General features: G+C 48.0%; 1 protein-coding gene across 25 annotated transcripts in view; it reads left to right on the top strand.

The window, feature by feature from the left end:
- Window positions 1-24,172, top strand: part of CNIH3 (cornichon family AMPA receptor auxiliary protein 3) — a 182,540-nt gene that overhangs the window by 43,097 nt on the left and 115,271 nt on the right. For 7 of the 25 annotated variants that reach the window (XM_070385432.1, XM_070385428.1, XM_070385437.1 and 4 more), the window contains exon 1: window positions 1,844-2,638. The exons of 8 other annotated variants lie outside the window; for them this stretch is intronic. In XM_070385432.1, the coding sequence (XP_070241533.1) occupies window positions 2,558-2,638 (81 nt within the window). In that variant the 5' untranslated portion in view covers window positions 1,844-2,557. 10 more of the 25 variants (XM_070385434.1, XM_070385430.1, XM_070385431.1 and 7 more) reach the window with 10 other exon arrangements.

Below are 24,172 nucleotides of genomic sequence, written 5' to 3'. Positions count from 1 at the left end.
AGATTAGCCTTACTACTACTACTACTACTACTACTACTAAGTCGCTTCAGTCGTGTCCGACTCTGTGCGACCCCATAGACGGCAGCCCATCAGGCTGCCCTGTCTCTGGGATTCTCCAGGCAAGAACACTGGAGTGGGTTGCCATTTCCTTCTCCAGATCAGCCTTAAGGGTCTCGAAGTATTTGAATGATCAAATTTCCCTTTGAGATTGTTGTATTGTTCTGGTGTTGCAAAAATTTATGAAGCATAATCACAACAATGAAAAGAAATAACTGATATAAAATAAACAGCAAAAAACAGAGCTAGAAAGAAATACACCACTTTTGTGTTAGTGGCGTCTGAGAGTGGCAAATAGCGTTTGCTTCATTTTTTTCCATCTCTGTATTTCCAAATTTTCTTAAAGAAACTTTATACTCAGAGACATATTTAGGTGAAAGATAAAGTGGCAAAAAATATAACACAGGGCAGGGCTGAAGTCACAGGTGTGCAACTTCTACAGTTGCAGGGCTTGGGGGAGGGTGTCCTGTACTCAGACGGGCCTCAACCTTGGTTTAATAATCTGCTGTTCCTATGTTGAAAGTCTCTCTCTGTGCTGTGCTTAGTCTCTCAGTCGTGTCCGACTGTTTGGGACCCCATGGACCGCAGCCCGTCAGGCACCTCTATACATGGGGATTCTCCAGGCAAGAACACCGGAGTGGATTGCCATGCCCTCGTCCAGGGTTTTTTCCCAACCCAGGAATCGAATCCAGGTCTCCTGCATTGCACGCGGATTCTTTACCAGCTGAGCTACCAGGGAAGATCCCCATCCCCCATATATATTTAAATAAGAAGCCCCATATTTGCATTTTGCACTTGGCAGTGCAAAGTATGTAGACCCAGAGGCAATTAAATGTTGACCCTTAAGCAGATAAGAAGACCGAGATTTACAGAGGCTAGGAAGGGTGCAGTTAGAATGGGGTTTGACTGCAAAAGCACAAGCTTTTGACAGATCCACTAGACCAACGCCAATATACACCGAACCATTGCTGCCGCATCTCCAGCCCACAATAGTCCTCAAAGTCTAGCTTCCTCAATCCCAAGGTCAGACGGCGGGGGAGGGTGAAGGATGCGAAGGAAAGATGCTCACAGAGAATTTGCAGGGATGCGCTGCAAGCGCAACCTGAAGCATTATGAAATCCATAGCTGGGAAAATCCACTGGACAACCCTGGGGTCCAAAAGATTTTCCTGTCTCCCCAACCAACACAACATCAGCATCCTCAGCCCCTACAATGCCCACTCCAGAGTAACTGCGAGATCCGGGAGAAGCCGCAGCCTTTAGGTGCGAGGTACACACATACCCTTCCGCAGCTTCCCACCTCCTCCAGACGCACGTGTTTAAAGAGTCCCTGCTCCTCCCCACCCCGCCCCACCTCGGCACGGCCGTCCCGTCCCGCCCCGCCCCCCCCGCGCTGCTGGCCTCAAGTTTCCTCGGAGAGGCCGGCGCGCACAAGTGAGGCAGCCTCGGCGACCGAGCGCCCAGCAGCGCTTGGCCGCCCACCTTTCCCCGGCCCCGTCGCCGCCGCAGTCTCCGCCCGCCGGGGAGGGCGTGCTCGGCGGAGCCGGAGCCGAGGGTGGGGCCCCAAGAGGGAGGGGACCCCGGCCGCGCAGCTTCAGTGCTCTTAGCGGCACAGGCAGCAGCAGCAGGTGGAGCGAGCTTCGCGGTGAGCAGCTCTTGGCCTGAGATCCACTCCAGCGGGCCTGCTGGGCTGGAGCCTGTGTGGCCGGGCTCCTGTGCCACTTAGACACAGGAGACACTAGAGTCCCACCCCTAGTTTCCGGGGAACTTGGATTACCAAGGTTGGTGGGCCCGGGGGCCGCCGGAGCCTGGCGCGCCTAGGAGCGCACGGCAGCTCTGGAAACCGCATCCGGGGCGCAGGGCCAAGGAAACCTCGCTCTTCTCGGCTACCTAAAGACCTGTTTCCCCGGGAAAGAGCCTCTGCTGGATCTGGGATTTGGGAGGAGCTCGGGGTCGCCCCCCTCCCCCGCCCCCTTCCCGGGCACCTCGCTGGACGCTCTCGGTTGGCGCCCAGGTGGCGCGGCAGGGTCCTGAGCGGCGCTCTCGGCTCTCCTGTGCCGCTCAGACGCGGGAAGCAGAGGGGGCTCTTCCCTGGGATTCCGTGGCTCGCGTGGTCCTCCGAGGAGTCCTCGCACCCCCGCGTCGTGTTGTCTCGAAAAGCTGGCTGGTTGGCACTAACTGCAGAAGTTCGCTATTGATTTGGTTTCTTCTTCGATTTGGGGACAGTTCCCGCCAACGACGCGCGACGCACCTGTCTTCGCGGAGGAGCTGGCGTCTCAGGTCGCCGGAGCCTGCGGAAATTCTGCCCCTATCCCAGCCCCGCACGGCTCTCCGCTGGCGTGCCTCCTTCCTAGCCACTGGCCTCGAGCGGAGGGTGCAGACCTGGCTCCTTGCTGTCCCCCGCCTTTTGAGGGAGTGCGGTCCTCCAGAGGGACTTCGGCCTCCTAGGCGCTGCTTGGTGTGTTGGTGTTGGGGTGCGCGCGGCCCCCCGCCGGCCGGCCATGGCCTTCACTTTCGCTGCTTTCTGCTACATGCTCTCGCTGGTGCTGTGCGCTGCCCTCATCTTCTTCGCCATCTGGCACGTGAGTAACCGGCAGCGGCTTCTAACTCTTTTCTTGCGCCCCTGGCCGCCTCTTTCCCCAGGTCCTCTGGAATGCCGCCTCACTTTCTCCACATCGCGAGTGTGGGCTGAGAGGCGGCCGGCCGCTGCGCACCCGCGGTTAGACCCTCTGCCGCCGCCTGGTTGTCCCGGGCGGGAGATGGTTCAGAGCATCCCGAGGCCGGCGCGCCTTCGGTGCCCTCCTACTGGCGGCAGGCGGAGGGACCTCCGGGCCGCGGGGCAGGGCATCCTCGCCAGGGCTTGGCCTTGTGTCCCAGGCCCCGGGATGAGCAACCTTCCCCCCACTTCCCGTGCCCCCTCCTCTCCTGCCCGCGGGGAGGCGAAGGAGAAGCGCCACCATGGGCCCGGCAGTTAGTCAAGTAACTATAACAACTAAACATTTAAAATGTCAGCATCTGTGGTGGGTTGCGTTTCCGCATAACTGGAGACAAAGTGGAAACACGACGGGAGCGCCTTGTAAGAGGAAGTAGGGAGAGGCCGGGCCAGGAAGGGAAGTGGAGGGAAACCAGGTGATGCAGGTGGACAAAGAAGGGGGTGGGCCAGTGAGGATGAGAGAGAAAAGCGAGGACCAGGGAGGGAGACCGGAGAAAGACACGCATGAATGAGGCTGTGGAGGAAAGTCTCGCAGAGACAGGTGGAGGGGAGAGTTTCCTCCATCGCCCTCCTGGGGTCTGAGCCAGTCAACTCCTGAAAGGCTTTGCGATGGCACACCTCCTTTTGGCGAGATCTCCGGCATCCCCAGTGGGCACACACTTGCCTGCTGCCCTTCCTGGGGCTGCATCAGGTTGAGGGCAGTCATAATGAGTCCCGACTCTGCAGGTGTGGCTTGGGAATAGGGGACAGAGTGCTTCTGAATAGGAGGGAGAGAGAAGTGAGGAACGCTGGTTCTCTTACAGAGATGCACAACATGGGACATGGCTAGTTACTCTCAGAGCTTCCTTCTCTGAGGTTGTTTAAGCTCCCCGCCCTCACCATCAGAGACTTGTTGGGAAGAATAGCTAACGTCACACATTTTAGGAACACCCCGGTGCTGCCCAGCAAGTCAGGTGCCAGGGAAGGATGCTGAGATGAGTTCTTGGAGGCATGGTTCCCGTGAGCCTCAGAGAACATGCATCTGGTGGATTGAAGACCAGGAGAGAATTTCGTGGTGGGTGGGATGAAGATGTTTTGTACAAATGGTTTCCAGAGTGAGAGGATTTCTTTGAAAATAGAACTAAGTAGCTAGAGCAGCCTCTGTTACAAGGCTCTCTGACAGGGAGGAGCAGGAACCCCAGGAGGGGGAAGACTTCTGACTGTGTCATCCTAGGGAAGATGCTTAGGAAAGGCATCTCAAAAGTGAGAAAGTTGACCTGGATGATCTCCAAGCTTCCCCTTAGGTCTAAGAGGGTTTAAGTGTGTGCATCAGTTGACCTATTAATCTAGGGATGAGAGAGAAGAAATTCATACGTGGGAATTTCGGGGCTGATCAAAAATCCTGCGAGTGAGAAGTGATGGGATTTTGCATCATCTCTTCCTCTGTGGGGAAGGCTGGCTCTATCATACAGTGCAGAATGGAGCCTTGAAGTTGCTGGCACTCATTAAGGGCAAACAAAACTTAGGTTAAAAAGGGGTGCAGAACAGATCATGCTCAAACATGCAACAGACCTTTCCTAATGTGCTTTAAAGGAGCTTGCTGTACTTCTTGAGATCAAGGGAGTTGTTTGCATTCTAGAAGACTAACTACCCCTCTTTTTAAGAAATACTTCATTCGCTGTTTCTTTACATTTTTGCCTTGGCCAGGGGGTGGCAGGTACCAGAGAGCTTCATCAAACTTCATCAGGCTTAGAGAGCTTTGAATTAGCCCCTGAAGCAAAGCAGGTAACCAGAAAGAATAATTTTCTCTCACTCGGGAAGATAATAAATAATTCAGGAGTAGGTTAATTAAATGGATGGTCTAAGCAGCTGGTTGACTGATAGACATTTGACTCAAAACCGAGCATTATTGCAATCCCATGTTGGCCTCTACTCTTCTGGTTTCCAGTGCTCAGCCCCCTGTCGAGGGGTAGCTGGACATGGTCAGGTTCAAAGTCTGGGTCAGGTCCGGACCTCCTTCCTGACCTGGCAAGATTCCAGTTTCTGATGATGAAAAGAGTTTGTGCTCTTTGAATTCAAATTACAGTAACAACTCCCAAGTCTCAGCCCCTTTTCCTTTCCTAGTCTTTTCTGTCACCCTCTCTGCAAAGAAAACAATCCAAAGCCACAACTGCATTGCTTTAGTTCCTGAACACTGAAAGGGGAAATCTGAGACACATCTACACAATCTGTGTACCCATTGTGTGTGTGGGGGTGTTGGTTATATGGTGATGATTATTTCAACCAAAATTTAGTTAGCCTGTGTTATACTGTGTTTTCTTTTTTTCCAGCGTCTTATGTTCCTTATACATTTCTTGATCTGACAAGCCATATTGATTGCTTACTACATATTGACATCCTAAATAATGACTTGGGCACTTAACAATTTACAGCAGTTAAAAGACCTGTCCCCCTGCCATGTCTGGGCTGAAGAAAAGAAGATGGTTCTTCTTACCTAATTGTACATACTTAGGGACAGTAAGAGTAGTTGCTGTTTGCTGAGTGTTTGTTGTAGGCCAGTCTTAGGGACTTACAGAGGACTCCTCAGGTGTATCTTCAATTGCTTACCTGTCTCCTCTTGCAGACAGGAAGTCTGGAAGCAAGGATGGATGTGGCCAGTCATAGCACAACTCAGTTTTTAAAAGTGACTCTAGGTATTTTTAAAAGAAAATTTTAAAGCCAGAATTTTTAAAACTTTCAAGTTTTGCTTTTTACTTTGAAAATTTATCTGCATTTGTTTTCAAATGGAAAGATTTCACATTACTGATTAATTTATGCTATACGAGCCACCGTCTTTGAGTATATTTGTTACATTTAGAAGATGCAGAATAAAACTGAGGATTTTTTTGTCTGTGTGGCTTTGCATACCATCAGATACATGGTCCCTTATTGCCCAGGCAGCCTTTTTGTCCTTGCAACTGACATTTTACAGATGAAAAGACTATATGAAGAGGTTATGAAACTTGCCTAAGGTTGCACAGCTGGTATGCATTAGAGCATTAGAGTGTTTAGCTGAGTCTCAGGCTCTTATGCCCATGTCCCTTTTCTAACTCTCGTCACTGTCTTTGGATTGTTTAGCTTTGATAATAGTGAATAATATTCCTATCCAAAGAATTATCTTTTTATGTATAGATGAAGTATTTGGAGTTGGAATTTCTGATTAGAGTCACAACAACAGGAAGACGACACCAAACATACTGTATATCCTTTTTAAAAAGAGAAAATTCTATTTCATTTTTTGAAAAAAAAATATATTTTTTCTGTTTATACAAGTTCATTGCCCCGAATTTTGAAAGGACAGGTACATAGTCATGGACCAAAATCACTGCTAATGTCATCATCCAGAAGAGGTTTGGATGTCTCTTCTTCCAAACATTGTGTGTGTGTATTTTTAAAAATGCAGTTGGGTGTTTAGAAGGGGAAAAAGTGTTCTAAAGGGTTTCAGATGCGAAGTGATGTCTGTTTCCAGCCAATATAAAATGAACAATGTTACTCGCAAGAGCCCTCTCAGCTCCAGCTTGGTTGAGCCTGTTTGCAGACTGTCTCATTTATATAAACACAGATGAAACCATTCTTTGAAAAGATCGAAGATTCATACCAGTTATTTCAGATTTTTAGTTAAAAAAAATGTTTTTTAAATATCTAGAGTCACTTTTAAAAACCGAGTTTTGCGGCATACAACTAAAATTAATTTCCAATGATATTTCTTTGGATTCACAGCAGCATTTGCCATTGGAGAGTTTTAACAGGCCCCAACAGAGGATAACAAATAATGCTGACTGAGGGGCAGTTTTTCTAGGTGAAATATCTTTATGATTGAGCCTTCAGCCAGTTCCAGCCTGTGTCACAGGGAACTGAGCAGACCTCTCAGTTTCTCAGATTATCCATCTGGAAATGAAAATAATGGGTTTACGTGATATGGTTGGATGCCTGGGCTTGTCCCTTGAGGATCCTGCTTTGATCTGTCCAGATGGGGGTGCTGCCCTCTTCGCTCTGCCTTACTGGTCTCCACTGTCTGGAGTGTTTGAGGCATCCCCATCTCCTGCGGTATGTCACTCGTAGATGTGATGTTCGCACATCCTTCTTCCCCCACTCCCCTCCTCTCTCATCCCCCACGGTGTTCTTCCTCCACTGCCTCACAGCTAACAGGACGACGCTCCGTAAGAGCAGGGGACCCTTACTGCTTATCATGGTTTCTCTGGAGCCTGGAACAGTGCCTGCCATGTAGAAGGGGCTCAGTAAATCCTCATATAGCTTAATGATGAGGCTGGCAAATATTTTTAATTTGGTGTAGAAAGGCAAATAGAAGACTTTTTTTTTTTTTTTTTTTAAACGTTTTGGCTGTGTGGGATCCTAGTTCTGGACCAGGGACCGAACCTGTGCCCCTAGTGACGAAAGTGTGAAGATTCAACCAGTGGACTGCCAGGGAAGTCCTGAAGATGTTATATACTAAAATACAGCCAAAATATAAACTATAAAACTCTAAAAAAGATCTCTAAACTGAGACTAAGCTCTTAGACTCTAATGGAGCCACCAGTGTTTCTGTGCACAGCGTCAGAGGCATTGAGAGCCTTAGAGAATCTTGGTTGGGACATGCCCTGCTACAGGGCACGGGATTGCAGACTGAGGCTGGGATCTCAGGAGAGCTCTTGGGACAGTGTCCACAGCAGTTTGGTGCTGGGGGCCTGCCGCATGGTAGTGTCTGCCTGCCTGCAGTTGGCCTCCGACTCTTCCCATCTCATGGCCCCAACTCCACAGGTAGACTCTGTTGCCTCCCAGAAACGTGCATTTTATTCCTCTTTCCACAAGGAAAGACTTCTACCCTCTTAGGTCTAAATTCTGCATATTTTTTCACTGTCTCGTTCAAATCTCACCTTGTCAACTCTACTCACTCCAGCCTACCATAGGCTTCTAAGAAAGCTCATGTAGCTCACTTTCTCATGTGTGTGTAGGACACTTTCACGTGTGTGTCCCGAACTCTCTAAGTACAGTAGGCACTGTTAGTCGGGAGGGTCCTTATCTGTTCATGTCATGCATTCACAGAACTTAGGAGGATACGGTGACCACATGGGGATCATGTGGCTGGCAGTGGGTGATCTTCAGATTGGCCATGAAAGGAGGAATGAAAATCACCTCTTTGGTAGCCTCGTTTGGCTCATTGACTCAAGAGTTCACCCTTTGAGATGTGGTACATATATATTATGGAATATTACTCAACCATAAAAAGGAACGAAGTCAGGTCATTTGCAGAAACATGGATGGACCTAGAGACTGTCATACAGAGTGAAGTAAGTCAAAAAGAGGAAAACGAATATCGTGTATTAACTCATATGTGGGAAAATGGTACAGATGAACCTATTTGCAGGGCAGGAATAGAGATGCAGATGTAGAGAATGGATGTGTGGACAGGGTGGGGGGTGGGGATGAATTGGGAGATTGGGATTGACATATATACACTACCACGTGTAAAATAGGTAGGTAGTGATAGCACAAGGAGCTTAGCACGGTCCTCTGTGATGACCTAGGTGGATGGCAGGTGGGAGGGAGGTCCAGGAGGGAGGGGATATATATATTTATATACGTGTGGCTGATTCACTTTATTGTACAGCAGAAACTAACACAACATTATAAAGCAACTGTACCCCAATTAAAAAAAAAGATCTTACCCTTTGAAGAAAAGAGAAAGCCTGTGGCTCTGGTGACTGTGGTGGCCGGCCTTGAGAGCAGGGCCTGGGCCACAACCGGGTGGTGCTCTGGCTGGGTGCTGTGAGTGCTGGTGAGCTGGCAGCTGCTCCTTCTATTTGCTCCGAGACTTGACCTGGAAGGGATGCACCAGCCAGGTACCGCTGTCACAGAGGTTGGCTTCATCCTTGAGGGGCTGGCCTCTTACTGCAGGCTCGGCACTCCTGTCTGTGTTGGGGCGCTGAGAACAGAACCATCACCACCTGACCCTGAGGCCATCGTCACAAATAAACAATTCCATCACTCTAGCTGCAGGGCTTGTAAGGGCCTCAGTTACACACAGGCAGATAGAGGGCAGGGACTATCTTCTCTCTTACCTGAGCTTGTGTAGACACTGATTAAGTGTGTGTTGAATTGGATTGGAGATTTCTGTCCAGTCTCCATCATTTAGTTATACCAACCCAGCTTTAGACTCAGGCTGCCTGGTCAAGCTGTTTTCTCTAGTTCTGTCCTGTTGCTACCTTTTGCTCAGTCTTCTCTGTGTTTCCCTGGTTACCTGAGAGAGAAAACGGGATTACACCTAACCCTGCAGTTTCTACTTTGGACTCTCTCTGGCTCCTCTCATTTTTCAAACTGATTAAATTTTTTTATTGTGGTAAGATAAATTGGCCATTTAAAAATCATTTTTAAGTTTACAGTTCAGTTGCATTAAGTCTCTTCATGTGATTGTACAACTGTCACCACTATCCATCTCCAGAATTTCCCATCATTCCACACTGAAACTCCATACCCGTTAAACAGTAACTTCCCATTCCCCCGTCCCCTCAGCCCCTGACAACCACCATTTCACTTTCTGTCTTTAGGAATTTGACTATTCTATGCACCTTATATGGGGCTTTCCTGATGGCTCAGACAGTAAAGAATCTGCCTGTAATGTAGGAGATGCGGGTTTGATCCCTGCGTCAGGAAGATCCCTTGGAGGAGGGCATGGCAACCCACCCCAGTATTCTTGCCTGCATAATCCCATGGACAGAGGAGCCTGGTGGAATATGGTCCATAGGGTTGCAAAGAGTCAGCTCTGACTGAAGCGGCTTAGCACATGTACCTTATATAAGTGGAGTCACATAGTATTTGTCCTTCTGTGTCGGCTTATTTCACTTAATGTAACATCCTCAATGTTCATCCATGTTGAAGAAGGTGACTGCAATTCATTACTTTTTTTTTTTTTAATTCTTTTTTTTTTTTTAATTAATTACTTTTTAAGGTGGAAGATATTCCAGTGTATGTGTATACCACATTTTGTATATACATTCATCTGTTGGTTCCACCTTTTGGCTGTTATTGTGAATAGTGTTGCTGTGAACATGGGTGTGCAAATATCTCTTTGATACCCTGTTTTTCATTTTTGGTGTATGCTTTATTGACTATGCCAAAGCCTTTGACTGTGTGGATCACAATAAACTGGAAAATTCTGAAAGAGATGGGAATACCAGACCACCTGACCTGCCTCTTGAGAAATCTGTATGCAGGTCAGGAAGCAACAGTTAGAACTGGACATGGAACAACAGACTGGTTCCAAATAGGAAAAGGAGTACATCAAGGCTGTATATTGTCACCCTGCTTATTTAACTTATATGCAGAGTACATCATGAGATATGCTGGGCTAGAGGAAGCACAAGCTGAAATCAAGATTGCCAGGAAGAATATCAATAACCTCAGATATGGATGACACCACCCTTATGGCAGAAAGTGAAGAAGAACTAAAAAGCCTCTTGATGAAAATGAAGGAGGAAAGTGAAAAAGTTGGCTTAAAGCTCAACATTCAGAAAACGAAGATCATGGCATCTGGTCCCATCATTTCCTGGCAAATAGATGGGGAAACAGTATAAACAGTGGCTGACTTTATTTTTTTGGGCTCCAAAATCACTGCAGATGGTGATTGTAGCCATGAAATTAAAATATGGTTACTCCCTGGAAGGAAAGTTATGACCAACCTAGACAGCATATTAAAAAGCAGAGACATTACTTTGTCAAAAAAGGTCTGTCTAGTCAAGGCTATGGTTTTTTCAGTGGTCATGTATTAATGTGAGAGTTGGACTGTGAAGAAAGCTGAGCGTAGAAGAATTGATGCTTTTGAACTGTGGTGTTGGAGAAGACTCATGAGAGTCCCTTGGACTGCAAGGAGAACCAACCAGTCCATCCTAAAGGAGATCAGTCCTGGGTTGTTGAGGTCCTTTAATGGACTGGAACCTGGTGGTCTGGAGTCAACGATAAGACAGTAAAGGAGAGAAAGAGGCTGATATTCCTTGGTTTATGCAGAAAGCCAATGAAGCCCCTGGTACGGGGCTTGCTCTGTTCACGGCGCCCTCTCAATGGGGTAAAGGTGCAGAGCGCCTTCTCAAGAGGGTCTTAGAAGCCTGGGCAGGAAAGTGAACTCAGAGGGCCTCTGCGCTCCAAAGAAATAGCCTGAGAGAGAGAGAGAGAGAAAGAAAGAGAAAGAAAGAGAAAGAAAGACACAGGGACCAGAGCTCTGATGGAGCAAAGGTGTTTTATTCAACATTGTGTAGATATTTATACTGTCTTACAAGATAGCTATTTTTAGAATAGATAAAATCAAAACTTACAAGTTATCAAGAAAACATGAGGTCATCCATATGAAAGAGAGAGTTGTAAATAACCACTTTTACCATATGGTTCATAAAAAGGAAGAGGGTACTTATCACTGTATAGAAAAACTAACGAAGGAAATGCCTGGATTCCTCAGTCCTGGGAGAGGCTTGCCTCTCCTCTTAATTCCTGAATATTCAGATCCAAATATTCAGATCCAATTCAGATCCAAAACAGCACACAGGAAGCCTCCTGTTAAATGCTTCCTGACACTGGGTGTTCATTGGAAGGACTGATATTGAAGCTGAAACTCCAGTACTTTGGCCACCTAATGCAAAGAGCTGACTCATTTGAAAAGACCCTGATGCTGGGAAAGATAGATTGAGGGCAGGAGGAGAAGGGGATGACAGGATAAAATGGTTGGATGGCATCACCGACTCAATAGACATGGGTTTGGGTGGACTCAGGGAGTTGGTGATGGACAGGGAGGCCTAGCGTGCTGCGGTTCATGGGGTTGCAAAGAGTTGGACATGACTGAGCGACTGAACTGAACTGATCCCACAAGTGTGTTTAAAAGCAGAGACATTACTCTGTGATCAGAGGTCCATATAATCAAGGTTAAGGTCTTCCCAGTGGTCAACATGCAGTTGTGAGAGTTGGACCGTAAAGAAGGCAGAGTGCCAAGGAATTGATGCCTTCAAACTGTGGTGCTGGGGAAGACTCCTGAGAGTCCCTTCGACAGCGAGGAGATCAAGCCAATCAATCTTAAAGGAAATCGACCCTGAATATTCATTTGGAAGGACTGATGCTGAAGTTGAAGCTCCAGTATTTTGGTCACCTGATGAGAAATGCTGACTCATTGGAAAAGACCCTGATGCTGGGAAAGATTGAAGGCAGGAGGAGAGGGTGTCAGAGGATGAAACAGCTGGATGGTATCACTGATGCAATAGACACGAACTTAGGCAAACTCTGGGAGATGGTGAGGGACAGGGAGGCCTGGCATGCTGCAGTCCATGGGGTTGCAGAATTGGACACAACTGGGTGACTGAACAATAACCCACAAGAGGAAATGCAGGAACTTTTTCAACCAGGAACTTCCGGTCCTCAGTCTTTTCGGCACCAGTTCTGCCTTTTCTTGACTCTCTGGCCCCTGTCTGTTGCTGCTGTCCTCCTTGCTCTAGGATGGACCAACAGCAGTGCCCCAAACATCCTGGGTTTATTTGCTTGCTTAAAAATCTGGTCTGTTTTGCTACATTACTCTGGAATCCTCAAGTCTTCTAGGTGAATAAAATAGTTGCAGAATCTTTCTTCAAGCCTTAGCATGGAGTCCTAGTTGAACCTTATTGAGAAGTCGTAAATGCTCCTTAAACAGATTTTACCGGATCTTGGGTTTTGCTGTCGCCCCATGACCACAGCCATTTCTTCCAAAGGATTTCATCAGGAAGAGCTAGCAGTGTGTTCTGAGACTTTCAGCCTAGATGTGTGAGGACTGAGAAATGTACCTGATGTTGAGAACAAAGGGATCTTGTGCAAAAATTTTTTGTTGTTCATTTAAACCTTTGCATTTCTGCTCATAAATCTATGGGAAGCCCAAAGGCCCAGCACTTCTTTTGGTGGCTGCCAGGGAGGGGAACCAGGCAACTTTACCTGGGCCGAAGACTCAAGTTCAATTTTACCCCTAAACTGGGGACTGCTGGGTCATGGAAATGAAGAGGTTTTAGCTCACTGGAAGACAGTTTGGGGGATGACTCAATTTCCTAGTTTCTTTAAGTTGTCTTGGGTCACAGAAGTGGTTTTAAAAAGCAAACCAGACTTATAAAAATGTAATACACAGACACACACCCACTTGTGCGCATGTGCATAGAGTTACCACCACAACAAAAACTCTCCACAGCAATGCAGATCCCACCTTTTCTTGGCCATAAATTTGGGGAGGATGGAATTTGCTTTCCTCTGTCTCTCTGGGGGTAAGGGTGGCTGCGGGTGGTGGGCATCCTTGTGTGTCCACTTGCAGTCCCCACAGTTGGGGTGGAATGCCTTAGTGGGAGCTGTTAACCACACATCCACACACAACTGGTGACTGCTGTTTACCACCCAGAGGCTCGGGATCAAAGGCCCCCATGCCTGTTTGCATGGTCTGCTCTTGAGTACGTACAGCACCTGGGACTGCCTGTGGGGTGAGGTCCAACTTCTGTGATGCCATCTGGCTGGCTGGAGCCATGACCTCTGGCCCTTTTCAGTGTCTGTAAATACCATAGACAGGTACTCTGGACATGTTTCCACCTGAATGACACACCCACTTCCTTCCTCTGGACTTCCATTTCCTTCCTTCTTTCCTCCTGGAGAGGGAGACACTGCAGGCCAGGCAACTATGAGTCCAGGGTTCACCCCTCGCCCACCCTCATTCCTCAGCTTCCCCATTCACATCCTTTTCAGGTTTTGGCTTCCCATTTATATTGGTGGTTCAGACCGTAAAGAATCTGCCTGCAGTGCAGGAGACCTGGATTCAATCCCTGGGTTGGAATCCCCTGTGAAGGGAATGGCAACTCACTCCAGTATTCTTGCCTGGAGAATTCCATGGACAAAGGAGCCTGGTGGGCTATAGTCCATGGGGTCACAAAGACTTGGATGTGACTGAGTGACTGACACTTTCACTTTCACCCTCCCTGGCCTGGCACTTGGAGCTCAGCCCCTCGACTGCCCGGGTTGCTCTGGGCTGGCTGGAGCCTGTGGTGGTTGGCGAGTCCCTGGCATTAGGGATCCAGGCCTTGATGGCTCTGTCTCCCTCCTTCCTTCTTCCCTTTCTCTGCAGCTTCCTTCTATTCCTTTTCCTTTGCATAGATCTTACTCTGCCAGAGCCCGCACAGTATTTCTTAGCTCAGCTGGAAGGCCTGAGTGCTGGGATGTTAGCTGACACCACCTCCCTCCCCCAGGGCATCTAGAACTGTGGGCTGATATTTCCAGAACATTAGCTTTAGGTATCTTTTCTGTTTTTGTGTTCACATGGTCCATTTTGACGATGGGATATAGCTCTCCTGCTGGGGAAAAATGCAGGGGAGGAGAGCAGAGTCTTGGAGCTGACTTCCTTTTCTTTTTTTTCCTTATTGGTAACTGATTCAGGAACCCTAAAAAAAGAGTTGATAACAACATAGCCAGCTAGCAATAGCAGCCCAGATGGTCCCCTATATAATAGAGGCATTTGTATCCTGGATAAAAAAAATATATTGAAATGTGTTCTGCAAATCTTACTGAGAAAAGGAATTAGCAGCAACTGCATTCAGGTATTGTGGGTATGAAACTAGCCAAATGATTCTAGTTTTCCAGAATGCAGAGATTAAGGAATGGGAACTGGGAAGTGGAAGGCTCAGATATGGAGACTCAGTGGGGGAAGATGGGTTTGAGGGCATGGCACTGCTCTGGCTGTCGGCCTGAGGTAGCCCACCCTCGGGTTTGTCGGGGGAGAGGGATCCGATCTGATCATGTGTGTGTGGACTTGGAGCTGCACGTCCGGATTTATGTCCACCTCCCACCTGGGAGGCTTCAGAGCAGCTGTAGGCAGACCAGGGCCAAAGAGAACAAGTATGCTCCAACTGTCTCTAAATTCTACGTGGACTGGATACACAAATGATGCTTCTCTTGTTCCATAGGCCCAGTGAATCCCCTAGGCCTGCCTGAAATATTTTTTTCTTATAAGTATTTATTGAATCTGTTCCAGTATTGCTTCTGTTGTTTATGTTTTGGTTTCTTGCCCCTGAGGATATGGAAACTTAGCTCCCCAACCAAGGATTGAAGCTGTACCCCTGCATCTGAAGGCAGAGTCTTAATTAACCACTGGACCTCCAGTGAAGTCCTGGGCCTGAGATCTCTATGGAAGTTTTATTCTTATCGGATATCCTAAGCAGGCCATCGGGTGGGGCTTGGAGATCTTTGAGAGGCATTCTGAACTGTGGTGGCGTCAAGGCTACCTTGGAGGATGAGGGGTGGGGGGAGGGCATCTGTAACCGTCAGTGAGTGGGAGTGTGTGAGGGGTGGTGGCTGAGGAGGGCCGGCCTCTTACTGCACGTGGAGTTGCTGTCTGGAGTTGGGAACCGGGGCCAGATGCCGAGGAACCTAAAGCCACTTCATCATTAGCAGACCGTGACTTCTTTGGGATAATTTTTCTTGGAGGTTCTGGAGAGTGATGAGGAAATTGAACTGAAGCCAACCAAGCATATGTGCTGACTGGAGAAAAATGACTGGAGAAAAATGTGTCTGGGCTTGACATCCTTTTCTCTCACTGGTTGGCAGTTTTAGAACCGTAAAGCCTGCCCTAGAAAGGGGCTGGTGGCTAATGGGGCTGAAGCTGCTGCTGAGTGGAGCTCTCAGCAAGCTGCTCTGGGCTTTAGAAAAGTCCCGCATCTCCCCAGGCCTCTTGTTTTTCTGTGTGTAAAATGAAGATGCTGAGTAAAGTGATCTCTGTCTAGCCTCCTATCCAGCTCCAGAATTCTGTGGTTCTTCCATTGCCTGATTCATGCATCCCATCTCGTCTGAGCAAGCACATACTTGCCACGTGCATCTTGTATTTCTCTTCTTTTTCTCTTGTCATGGTTTTTCTTTTCCGGTGGCCTTCCTGGGCATTCAGTGTCAGATTTCTATGGAGGGAATAATTAGTTAAGCTTCTTAGATATCAGGGCTGCTGCTGCTGCTAAGTCACTTCAGTCGTGTCCGACTCTGTGCGACCCCATAGAGGGCAGCCCACCAGGCTCCTCCGTCCATGGGATTTTCCAGGCAAGAATACTGGAGTGGGTTGCCATTGCCTTCTCTGAGATATCAGGGCAGTCCCCCTTAATCAAAGAAATAACTTATGGAAATGGAATTGGAATTCTCGTAGGATGGACAGAAAGCCTTCAAAACTAGATTTGAAGCAATAAGATAACTTCGATTTTGATCACTGCCCATCTTTTTTCTGTCCCCGATACTCCCAAGGATGGAGAGGGTTATAGACTGAGTCTGGGTCGGTGCCCCTGTGGGCTGTAGTGGTGAGTAGAAGTAACACAGGGATCTCCCAGCCTCCCCAGTAGAAGGACAGGCACCTGGGTTTACCCTCCCACCTGGACTCTGCAAAAGGTGTGTGTGTGTTTTAGTTGCTCTGTCATGTCCAACTGTTTGTGACCTCATGGACTGTAGCCCGACAGGTTCCTTTGTCCATGGAATTTACTAGGCAAGAATACCGGAGTGGGTTGCCATTCCCTTCTCTAGGGGTTTTCCTGACCCAGGGGTTAAACCTGGGTCTTCTACATTGCATGCAGATTCTTTACCTCTGAGCCATCAGGGCTCTGCATCAAAGAGAGAGGTAATTCTCCAGAGGAAATCAGACTGGTGTAGAAAAGGGAGTATGAATGTTGAGTGACCAAAGAAGTGACTGATGTTCACTACTTGAGCCCTTCAGTTTAACTGTCACCTCCCCTGTAATCAGAGAAAGCAACATTTTCTCTAAAGTAAAGGTTAACTTGTTGCCATAGGCCCTGTGATATGTTATCCTAAGTGAGCTGCTGAAAAAGATCTTATTTATCTTCATTCCAGCCTGATGAGGAGCTGCTGTGTGCTGGCCAGGAGGATGGACTTACTAGACTTGTGGTCCTGAGTGTGTTTCCCTGATTTGGGTAATGACCGCCCACTGCCTCTTAATAAAGTCTCCATTGTCTCACTGTTAAAACATTGGAGGCAAGGTGATGGAGCCTGCAGCTTTCACAGAGACCATTTGGATGAGGACTTAGCAGGCATTTAACAAAGCACATGCTCTAGAAGGAGGAACAGCAACTGTGTGAAGGAAGACTTCCCTGGTGGTCCAGTGGTTGAGAATCCACCTTCCAGTGCAGGGGACGCAGGGCCGATTCTTGCTTGGGGAACCAAGGTCCCACTTGCTGCGGGGCAACTAAGCCCTCGTGTCTTAGCTAGAGAGCCCAAATGCTGCAAAATAAAGAGTCCATGAGCTCTGGAGCCTGCGTGCCATGGCCGAAGAGAAGCCTGCACTCTGCAATGAGGATCCTAAGTGCCTCAACTAAGACCCAACTCAGCCGAACAGAAACATAATAATAAAAAAATAAAAACAAAAGTGATGTCTTGCCAGTTTGGTGTCTTCCAGGCTGTTTAGCCCCAAATTCTAGAGCATACGTGGTAGAGTGAAACCCAGCTATTCCTTTTCCTCTTGGGAAAGCAAACCCTTCCCCTCAAATGCCTTCCTCTTTCTGAAAGCCCCCCACGGCCCCCTATCTAGACTGGGCTGAGCAGATGTGTTCAATTACCGTTCCCTGCTCCATACAGAGCCAGGACAGGACCCCCTCCCAAGCCCTGTGTGAACCACTTAATATGCCCCCCTCTGCATTCCTACCAGGAGTCCCTCTCTTACAATTAGCAAAGTTGGCAACTTCCACCACTCTACAGAGTAAGTTATTTTGCTCTGTAAATGAGAGGCAGCATCAGTTGTCTCCCGAGGGGAGAGGTGATATTATGGCTCAGAGCTGAGTTGTGTGCTGGCACCTCTGTTAAAATTAGCTGCTCCGCTGTTTCAGGGTTGTCGTGAAGGAACCGATGAAGTTTGATGTGGCAGGATTATTAAAGCCAAGGGAGAAATGATTCTAGGACCAGCATGGTGTTTTCAAGAGGTCAGTCCCACTGAGCTGTGGGAGGCAAGTGAAGTGCTGGGCCTGGGGCGGGGACATTGACCTTGGAGAGGAGACGCTGGCAGGACCACACGGAGAATTTGATTGCTGGAGCTGCTTTTTAGTCCATGTTTTCCCTTAATTTTTCAGTTTTTCCTTTGTTATATCAAAACTCCGAGTGAAATATCTTTTTGTTAAAATGCTTTTCTTGAAGATTTTTTTTTCCGATGTGGACCATTTTAAAAGTCATTTGTAAATTTGTTACAGTCTCATTTCTGTTTTGGTTTTTTGGCTGCAAGGCATGTGGAATCTTTGCTTCCCAGTCGGGGATCTAACCCACCCCTGCTGCATTGGAAGGTGAGGTCTTAACTACTGGACTGCCAGGGACGTCCCTCAAGGAGAATATCTTATTTAAGAAAAAAAAAAAAAGTGGAAACCTGAGCCAGTAAAGAGTCTGGAGTCCAGGCTCAGCCAGTTGTTGCTGCTGCTGCTGCTGCTAAGTCACTTCAGTCATGTCCCACTCTTAGCGACCCCATGGACTGCAGCCCACCAGGCTCCTCCATCCATGGGATTTTCCAGGCAAGAGTACTGGAGTGGGGTGCCATTGCCTTCTCCGCAGCCAGTTGTTAGGAAGAGTCAATTGCTATGCATTGGCCCTCGCTGCCCTCTACCTTGCTTTGTCTGGAAATGAGGCAGAGTAGGTTTGGTTTCGTTTACAGTTTGCTGGTTTGTTTTCTATTTGACTTACATTGATGACAAGGGATGGAGCCACATACTCGGACAGGCCTGGAATCCCCACACCTAAAGGCACCTAAGATCATCTGGTCTGTCTGTACGTTTGGAATGAGGTGCTTTAATGTGGAGAGGTGAGGTCATGGCCAAGCCCAAAGCATACCTCTAGATTTCCCAGTTCCCCAGCCAGTTCTTCCTCCAGTCCAGGGGGATTTGATCATGCAAACCTGTCCTGTTTTTATCACAACTGAAATAGAGAATAACAGTGTGTCTCCTTGACCTTCCGGAGAAGGCAGTGGCACCCCACTCTAGTACTCTTCCCTGTAAAATCCCATGGACGGAGGAGCCTGGTGGGCTGCAGTCCACGGGGTCGCATAGAGTTGGACACGACTGAAGCGACTTAGCAGCAGCAGCCTTGACCTTCACAGCTGTGCAGACTAAATCTTCATACTTCCCCCACAACTCATTATCAGATTTTATGATGTTTGGTTGTTTTCTAGGTGGGCTAAAGAGAACACTGGTAACTGAATTAAGAAAAGAGGGACATGTGATATTTTGTCAGTCCCCATATTTAAGATATTGCGTAGCTCTGGGAAGATGTGAGTTAGAGGGTTGTTTTAAATTTTTTAATTTACTAAAATTACTTTAGGGACTTCCCAAGTGGTCCAGTGGCTAAGACTCTGTGCTCCTAATGCAGGGAGCCGGGGTTCCATCCCTGGTCTGGGAACTAGATCCCACATCTAAAATATCTCACGCTCTGCAGCAAAGATGGACGACCTCACATGCACAACCAAGACCCAACACAGGCAAATGAATAAGTGAATAAATAATTAAGAAAGAAAATGAAATACTCTGGGGCTTCCCCAGTGACTCAGATGGTTAAGAATCTGCCTGCAATCCCTGGGTCGGGAGGATCTCCTGGAGAAGGGAATGACTACCCACTCCAGTTTTCTTGCCTGGAGAAATCCATGGACAGAGAAGCCTGGAAGCTATAGTCCATGGGGTTGTGAAGAATCAGACATATTTTTTAAATAAAATAAAAATTAAAAAAATATTTAAAAAACTATGTTAAGAGGTGTCTTTTCCCCTTGTGGCCAGAGGCTTATTTCTGTCTATGAGGCCCAGCCTCATATATATTGTCATCCTGTTTATTTAACTTATATGCAGAGTACATCATGAGAAATGCTGGACTGGATGAAGCACAAGCTGGAATCAAGATTGACAGGAGAAACATCAATAACAAGATATGCAGTTGACACCACCCTTGTGGCAGGAAGCGAAGAAGAACTAAAGAGCCTCTTGATGAAAGTGAAAGAGAAGAGTGAAAAAGTTGGTTTAAAATTCAACATTCAGAAAACTAAGATCATGGCATCTGGTCCCATCACTTCATGGCAAATAGATGGGGAAACAATGGAAACAGTGACAGACTTTAATTTTTGGGCTCCAAAATCACTGCAGATGGTGACTGCAGCCATGAAATTAAAAGACACTTGCTCCCTGGAGGAAAAGCTATGACCAACCTAGACAGCATATTGAAAAGCAGAGACATTACTTTGCCAACAAAGGTCTGTCTAGTCAAAACTTTGGTTTTTCCAGTAGTCATGTATGGGTGTGAGAGTTGGACTATAAAGAAAGCTGAGCACTGAAGAATTGATGCTTTTGAAGCATCAGTTGGTGGTGCTGGAGAAGACTCTTGAGAGCCCCTTGGACAGCAAGGAGATCCAATCAGTCCAATCTAAAGGAAATCAGTCCTGAATATTCATTGGAAGGACTGATGCTGAAGCTGAAACTCCAATACTTTGGCCACCTCATGCAAAAAGCTGACTCATTGGAAAAGACCCTGGTGCTGGGAAAGACTGAAGGCAGGAGAAAGGAATGACAGAGGATGAGATGGTTGGATGGAATCACTGACTCAGTGGAAGTGAGTTTGAGTAAGCTCCGGGAGTTGATGGTGGACAGGGAAGCCTGGTGTGCTGCAGTCCATGGGGTCTCAATGAGTCAGACACAACTGAGTGACTGAACTGAACTGAACTGAACTGAACAAGGCCCAGCCGCACGTGTCATCCTGATTTAGCATCTGATTCATAATGTGTGCTGTGCCTGGTGCCTCTCCCCAAGCCACCTGACATGTCAGTTCATCTCTCTTTGCGTTGTAGTCTCTTTAGTCATCACACAGGGGAGTCTTTTCTTCTTCGTGGTGTCGTGAGTTGGGATCACTTTTTCTCCAGCTTTCATGCAAGACATCTTGGTCATACATTCTCAGGGTTTTGTTTAGCTCCCGTCCCTCCCTTGCCTTGAGAAGGTCTTTGTAAACCATCAGTGAAGCCACACCCTTCCTCCCTTCCTCTGAGTCAGTATTAAATTAAAGGACAGTATTAAAGGACACAAAGTCCTGAGCACGGTGACGGCTGGCTTGCTGGTCACACTGTGACTGTGTGACCACCACCCTCCCAGCTGGGTGTGGACAACGCTGTGGTGGTGTGTTTTGGGGTGAGGGTGGGCCCTCTGAGACCCTTTGCTGTCCTAGATTTTCAGTTGATCCCTTTGGTCAGCAGCACGTGTGACCCCTGCCTTTCAGAGGACAAATTGGATTGCTTGTGATTATCAGTGCTTTTCAAATGGATGAATAAGGACATACAAAGCAAGTGGTATTTCCTGTTTAGTGTTATGTCTCTGGGCTTCCCTGGTAGCTCAGCTACCTGCAATCAGCTACAAGAATCCACCTGTAATGTGCGAGTCCCGAGTTTGATCCCTGGGTTGGGAAGGTCCCATGGAGAAGGGAATGGCAACCCACTCCAGTATTCTTGCCTGGAGATTTCCATGACAGAGGAGCCTGGTGGGCTACAGTCCATGGGGTCACAAAGAATCAGACATGACTGTGTGACTTTCACTTCACTTCATAGTGTCTCCAAGATAGAAACCCTGTTTTCAGAGTGAGATGGGGAGACTGCTTTGCAGCCATGTCTGGGGAGGGGGTGCCAACATGATGATGGATGAGGAGGGCCTGATCTCCATCTTAGACCCAGGACTCATGAGTGTAGGCTCTGCTTCATGAGGCTTTACAGTCAGTCTGGGTGATGCTGAACCACCTGGAAGAGGAAGGGCGGTGTCTGCAGAGGATATTGAACAGTTGAAAGGCGCAGGGAGATGCTGAAGGGGCAGAGGATGGTGACGGGGCTTCAACCTGGCCCCTGCCTCCCGGCTGGACAGGGAGGAAGGGGTCAGCCTTCTGTGGCAAACCCGGTAGGCTCCACCCCCCACCCCTAACTGTGCTCTGCCTACCAGGGTGCTCATCCCAACAGTCAGGGGGATTCCCTCCACCTGTTGCAGACCCTTCTTCCCTGTGTCATGTCAGGCCTGACCTTCTGAATCTGGGCTTCAGAACTTGCCTCCTCTTTGCCTTTCCTGACTTCACCAGCCTCGTCTCACTGCTCTGGGCCTCACTTTCCGACTCTGTGAAAGGAGGTGCCTGGGTTAGTGGTGCCTACAGATGCCTGACCCTGGGGTGTTATTCTCAGCAGCGAGGGGCCAGGACTCGGAAAGCTCCCAGGTGACTTGGACTTTCAGGCAGCATTAGGAAGCTGCAGCAGGCACTGGATGGGATCTCCCTGATGGCCCATGGCTCTTTTGAGTCTTATTCTAGAAAGATTCCTTTCCAGAGCACCGTGTTAAATAAAGTTAATCACCTTGTCATTCCTTTATTCTCAGTTTGGTCCCACATGTACACTTCTAGCATGTAATCTTTTTTGTTTTTTGAGGATAATTGCTTTATAAATTGTGTAGTTTCTGCTGTGCAGCAGTGAGAATCAGCTCTGTGTATACATATATATTCTGCCTCTTGCGTCTCCCTCCCCACACCCCCATTCTACTCCTCTAGGTCACCACAGAGCACTGAGCTGAGCTCACTGTGCTGTGTACCAGCTTCCCATTAGCTATCTGTTTTACACATAGCATGTAATCTTTCTATTTGCAGTTCTGTTAATGTTTTCTATAGCTCCATTTTTTCCCTTCTCCAGGAAGTTTCCCAGAATTTGCTTCTTACCTGCTGGTTTCTGTTTTGACTCAGGTTCTCCCTAGGCCCTCCAGGTGGTGTATCTTGTTTCACAACAGAAAACAGCTTTTTCTGTTTTGTTTTTGCTTTATGTTTAAGGATCTACTTGCATTTTCTGCCCCTTATTTATTTTTTATGACTTTTTGGGGTTGTTGTTTTTTGTATGTTTATTTATTTTTCAGCAGTGCCGTGTGGCAGGTGGGACCTTAGTTCTCCTACTGGGGATTCCCTGCATTGAAAGTGCAGAGTCTTAACCGCTGGGCTGCCAGGGAAGCCCCAGCCTTGACTGTTTTGATGAGGAGATGTGTTCTCTCAGTTGTTTGGTCTGTGAATTTTCTTTCCCCTGTAACAGAGTGAACTCCTGACTGTTCTCCCCTCTCGGCAAGGGGCCTGATCATCACTATTGATCCTTGACCTCTGTCTTTTATGGGACATTAACAGCACTGCTCTGTTCTCTTCTTGAAGTGGACTTTCAAATACAACAAGCCCCCTTATCTGACACTTTTGTGAGTCAGACATTGGTGGGGTCCACCTATCCCCACCCCTACCCAGTAGCCCCAGGCCCAAGTGGCTTCAATAGGAAAAGGAGTGACATTGGCTGCCTGCTTTGTGGCCTACAGTTTCTTCTCCTTTTTTTAAAAATAATTTATTTATTAATTTTTGGCTGTGGTGGGTCTTCATTGCTGCTTGGACTTTTCTCTGGTTTCACCGAGTAGGGGCTCCTCTTCGTTGCACTGTGCAGGCTTCTCGTTACAGTGGCGTCTCTCGTGGAGCACAGGCTCTCAGGTGCTCAGGCTTCAGTACTTGCAGCACATGAGCTCAGTAGTTGCGGCTCCTAGCCTGTATCGCGTGGGGCTCAGTAGTTGTGGCACACGGGCTTAGTTGCTCTGTGGCATGTGGGATCTTCTGGGATCAGGGATGGAACCCGTGTCTCCTGCATTGACACGCAGATTCTTATCCACTGAGAGGCCTGCAGTTTCTTTTCGCTCTCCACGTGTGTTGAGTGCAGGCTGAACACCTCTGCTTTGTGACAGTGACCTACCTCCCCAGCCTCAGCCCACCTCTCTGGGCTGTGGTTTTTCCCATCAGTAAAGTGAGGCAGTGGGCACGATGACAGCTGAAGCCCCTTTCAGCTCTTAAGAGAGTGAGCCCCACTCACTGTTCGGCGCCCTTAACAACAGGTGCCTGCAGAAGCGATTGATGAGAGCTGCTTAGAAAAGGCCTTTCTTTGCAAAGGATGTTGGTGTCAAGTCTGTCTGGGAAGCCACATGTGCACTCTGGTGATTCAGACTCCTGGAGAACCTTTGTGTCTCTTGGTTCCTGTGATCCTCTGAATAATTTATTTACCCCTTAGCATCCCCACTGCCTTTTCCAGCTCTTCTCTGCTCATTAGTGTCTGTGCCCTGAGCGGGCAGGGGCCGGAGGAGCCAGGGAAATGAGGATGAATTGGTGGAGTGGGGGCAGCACTGGGCCCAGGGACAGGAGGTTTGGGTGACGATGGAGGACCTCCTCCACCATCTGCTGGGATGCTCAGGGACCCTGAGTGGTCGTTAAGGGGCAGGGCTGTTAGGGGTGGGCTGGAGGCTGCTGCTTGCTATTTCCTAAGCAGCAGATCCAAAGGTGAAGGGAGAAGGAACACTCGATTGTGAAGAGGAGTCGGAGGTGTCACGTT

This window comes from Bos mutus, chromosome 16, assembly GCF_027580195.1.
Source record: "Bos mutus isolate GX-2022 chromosome 16, NWIPB_WYAK_1.1, whole genome shotgun sequence".
Taxonomy (NCBI): domain Eukaryota; kingdom Metazoa; phylum Chordata; class Mammalia; order Artiodactyla; family Bovidae; genus Bos; species Bos mutus.
Note: the sequence above shows the minus strand (reverse complement) of the source record. Positions and strands in the feature narration are given on the sequence as shown.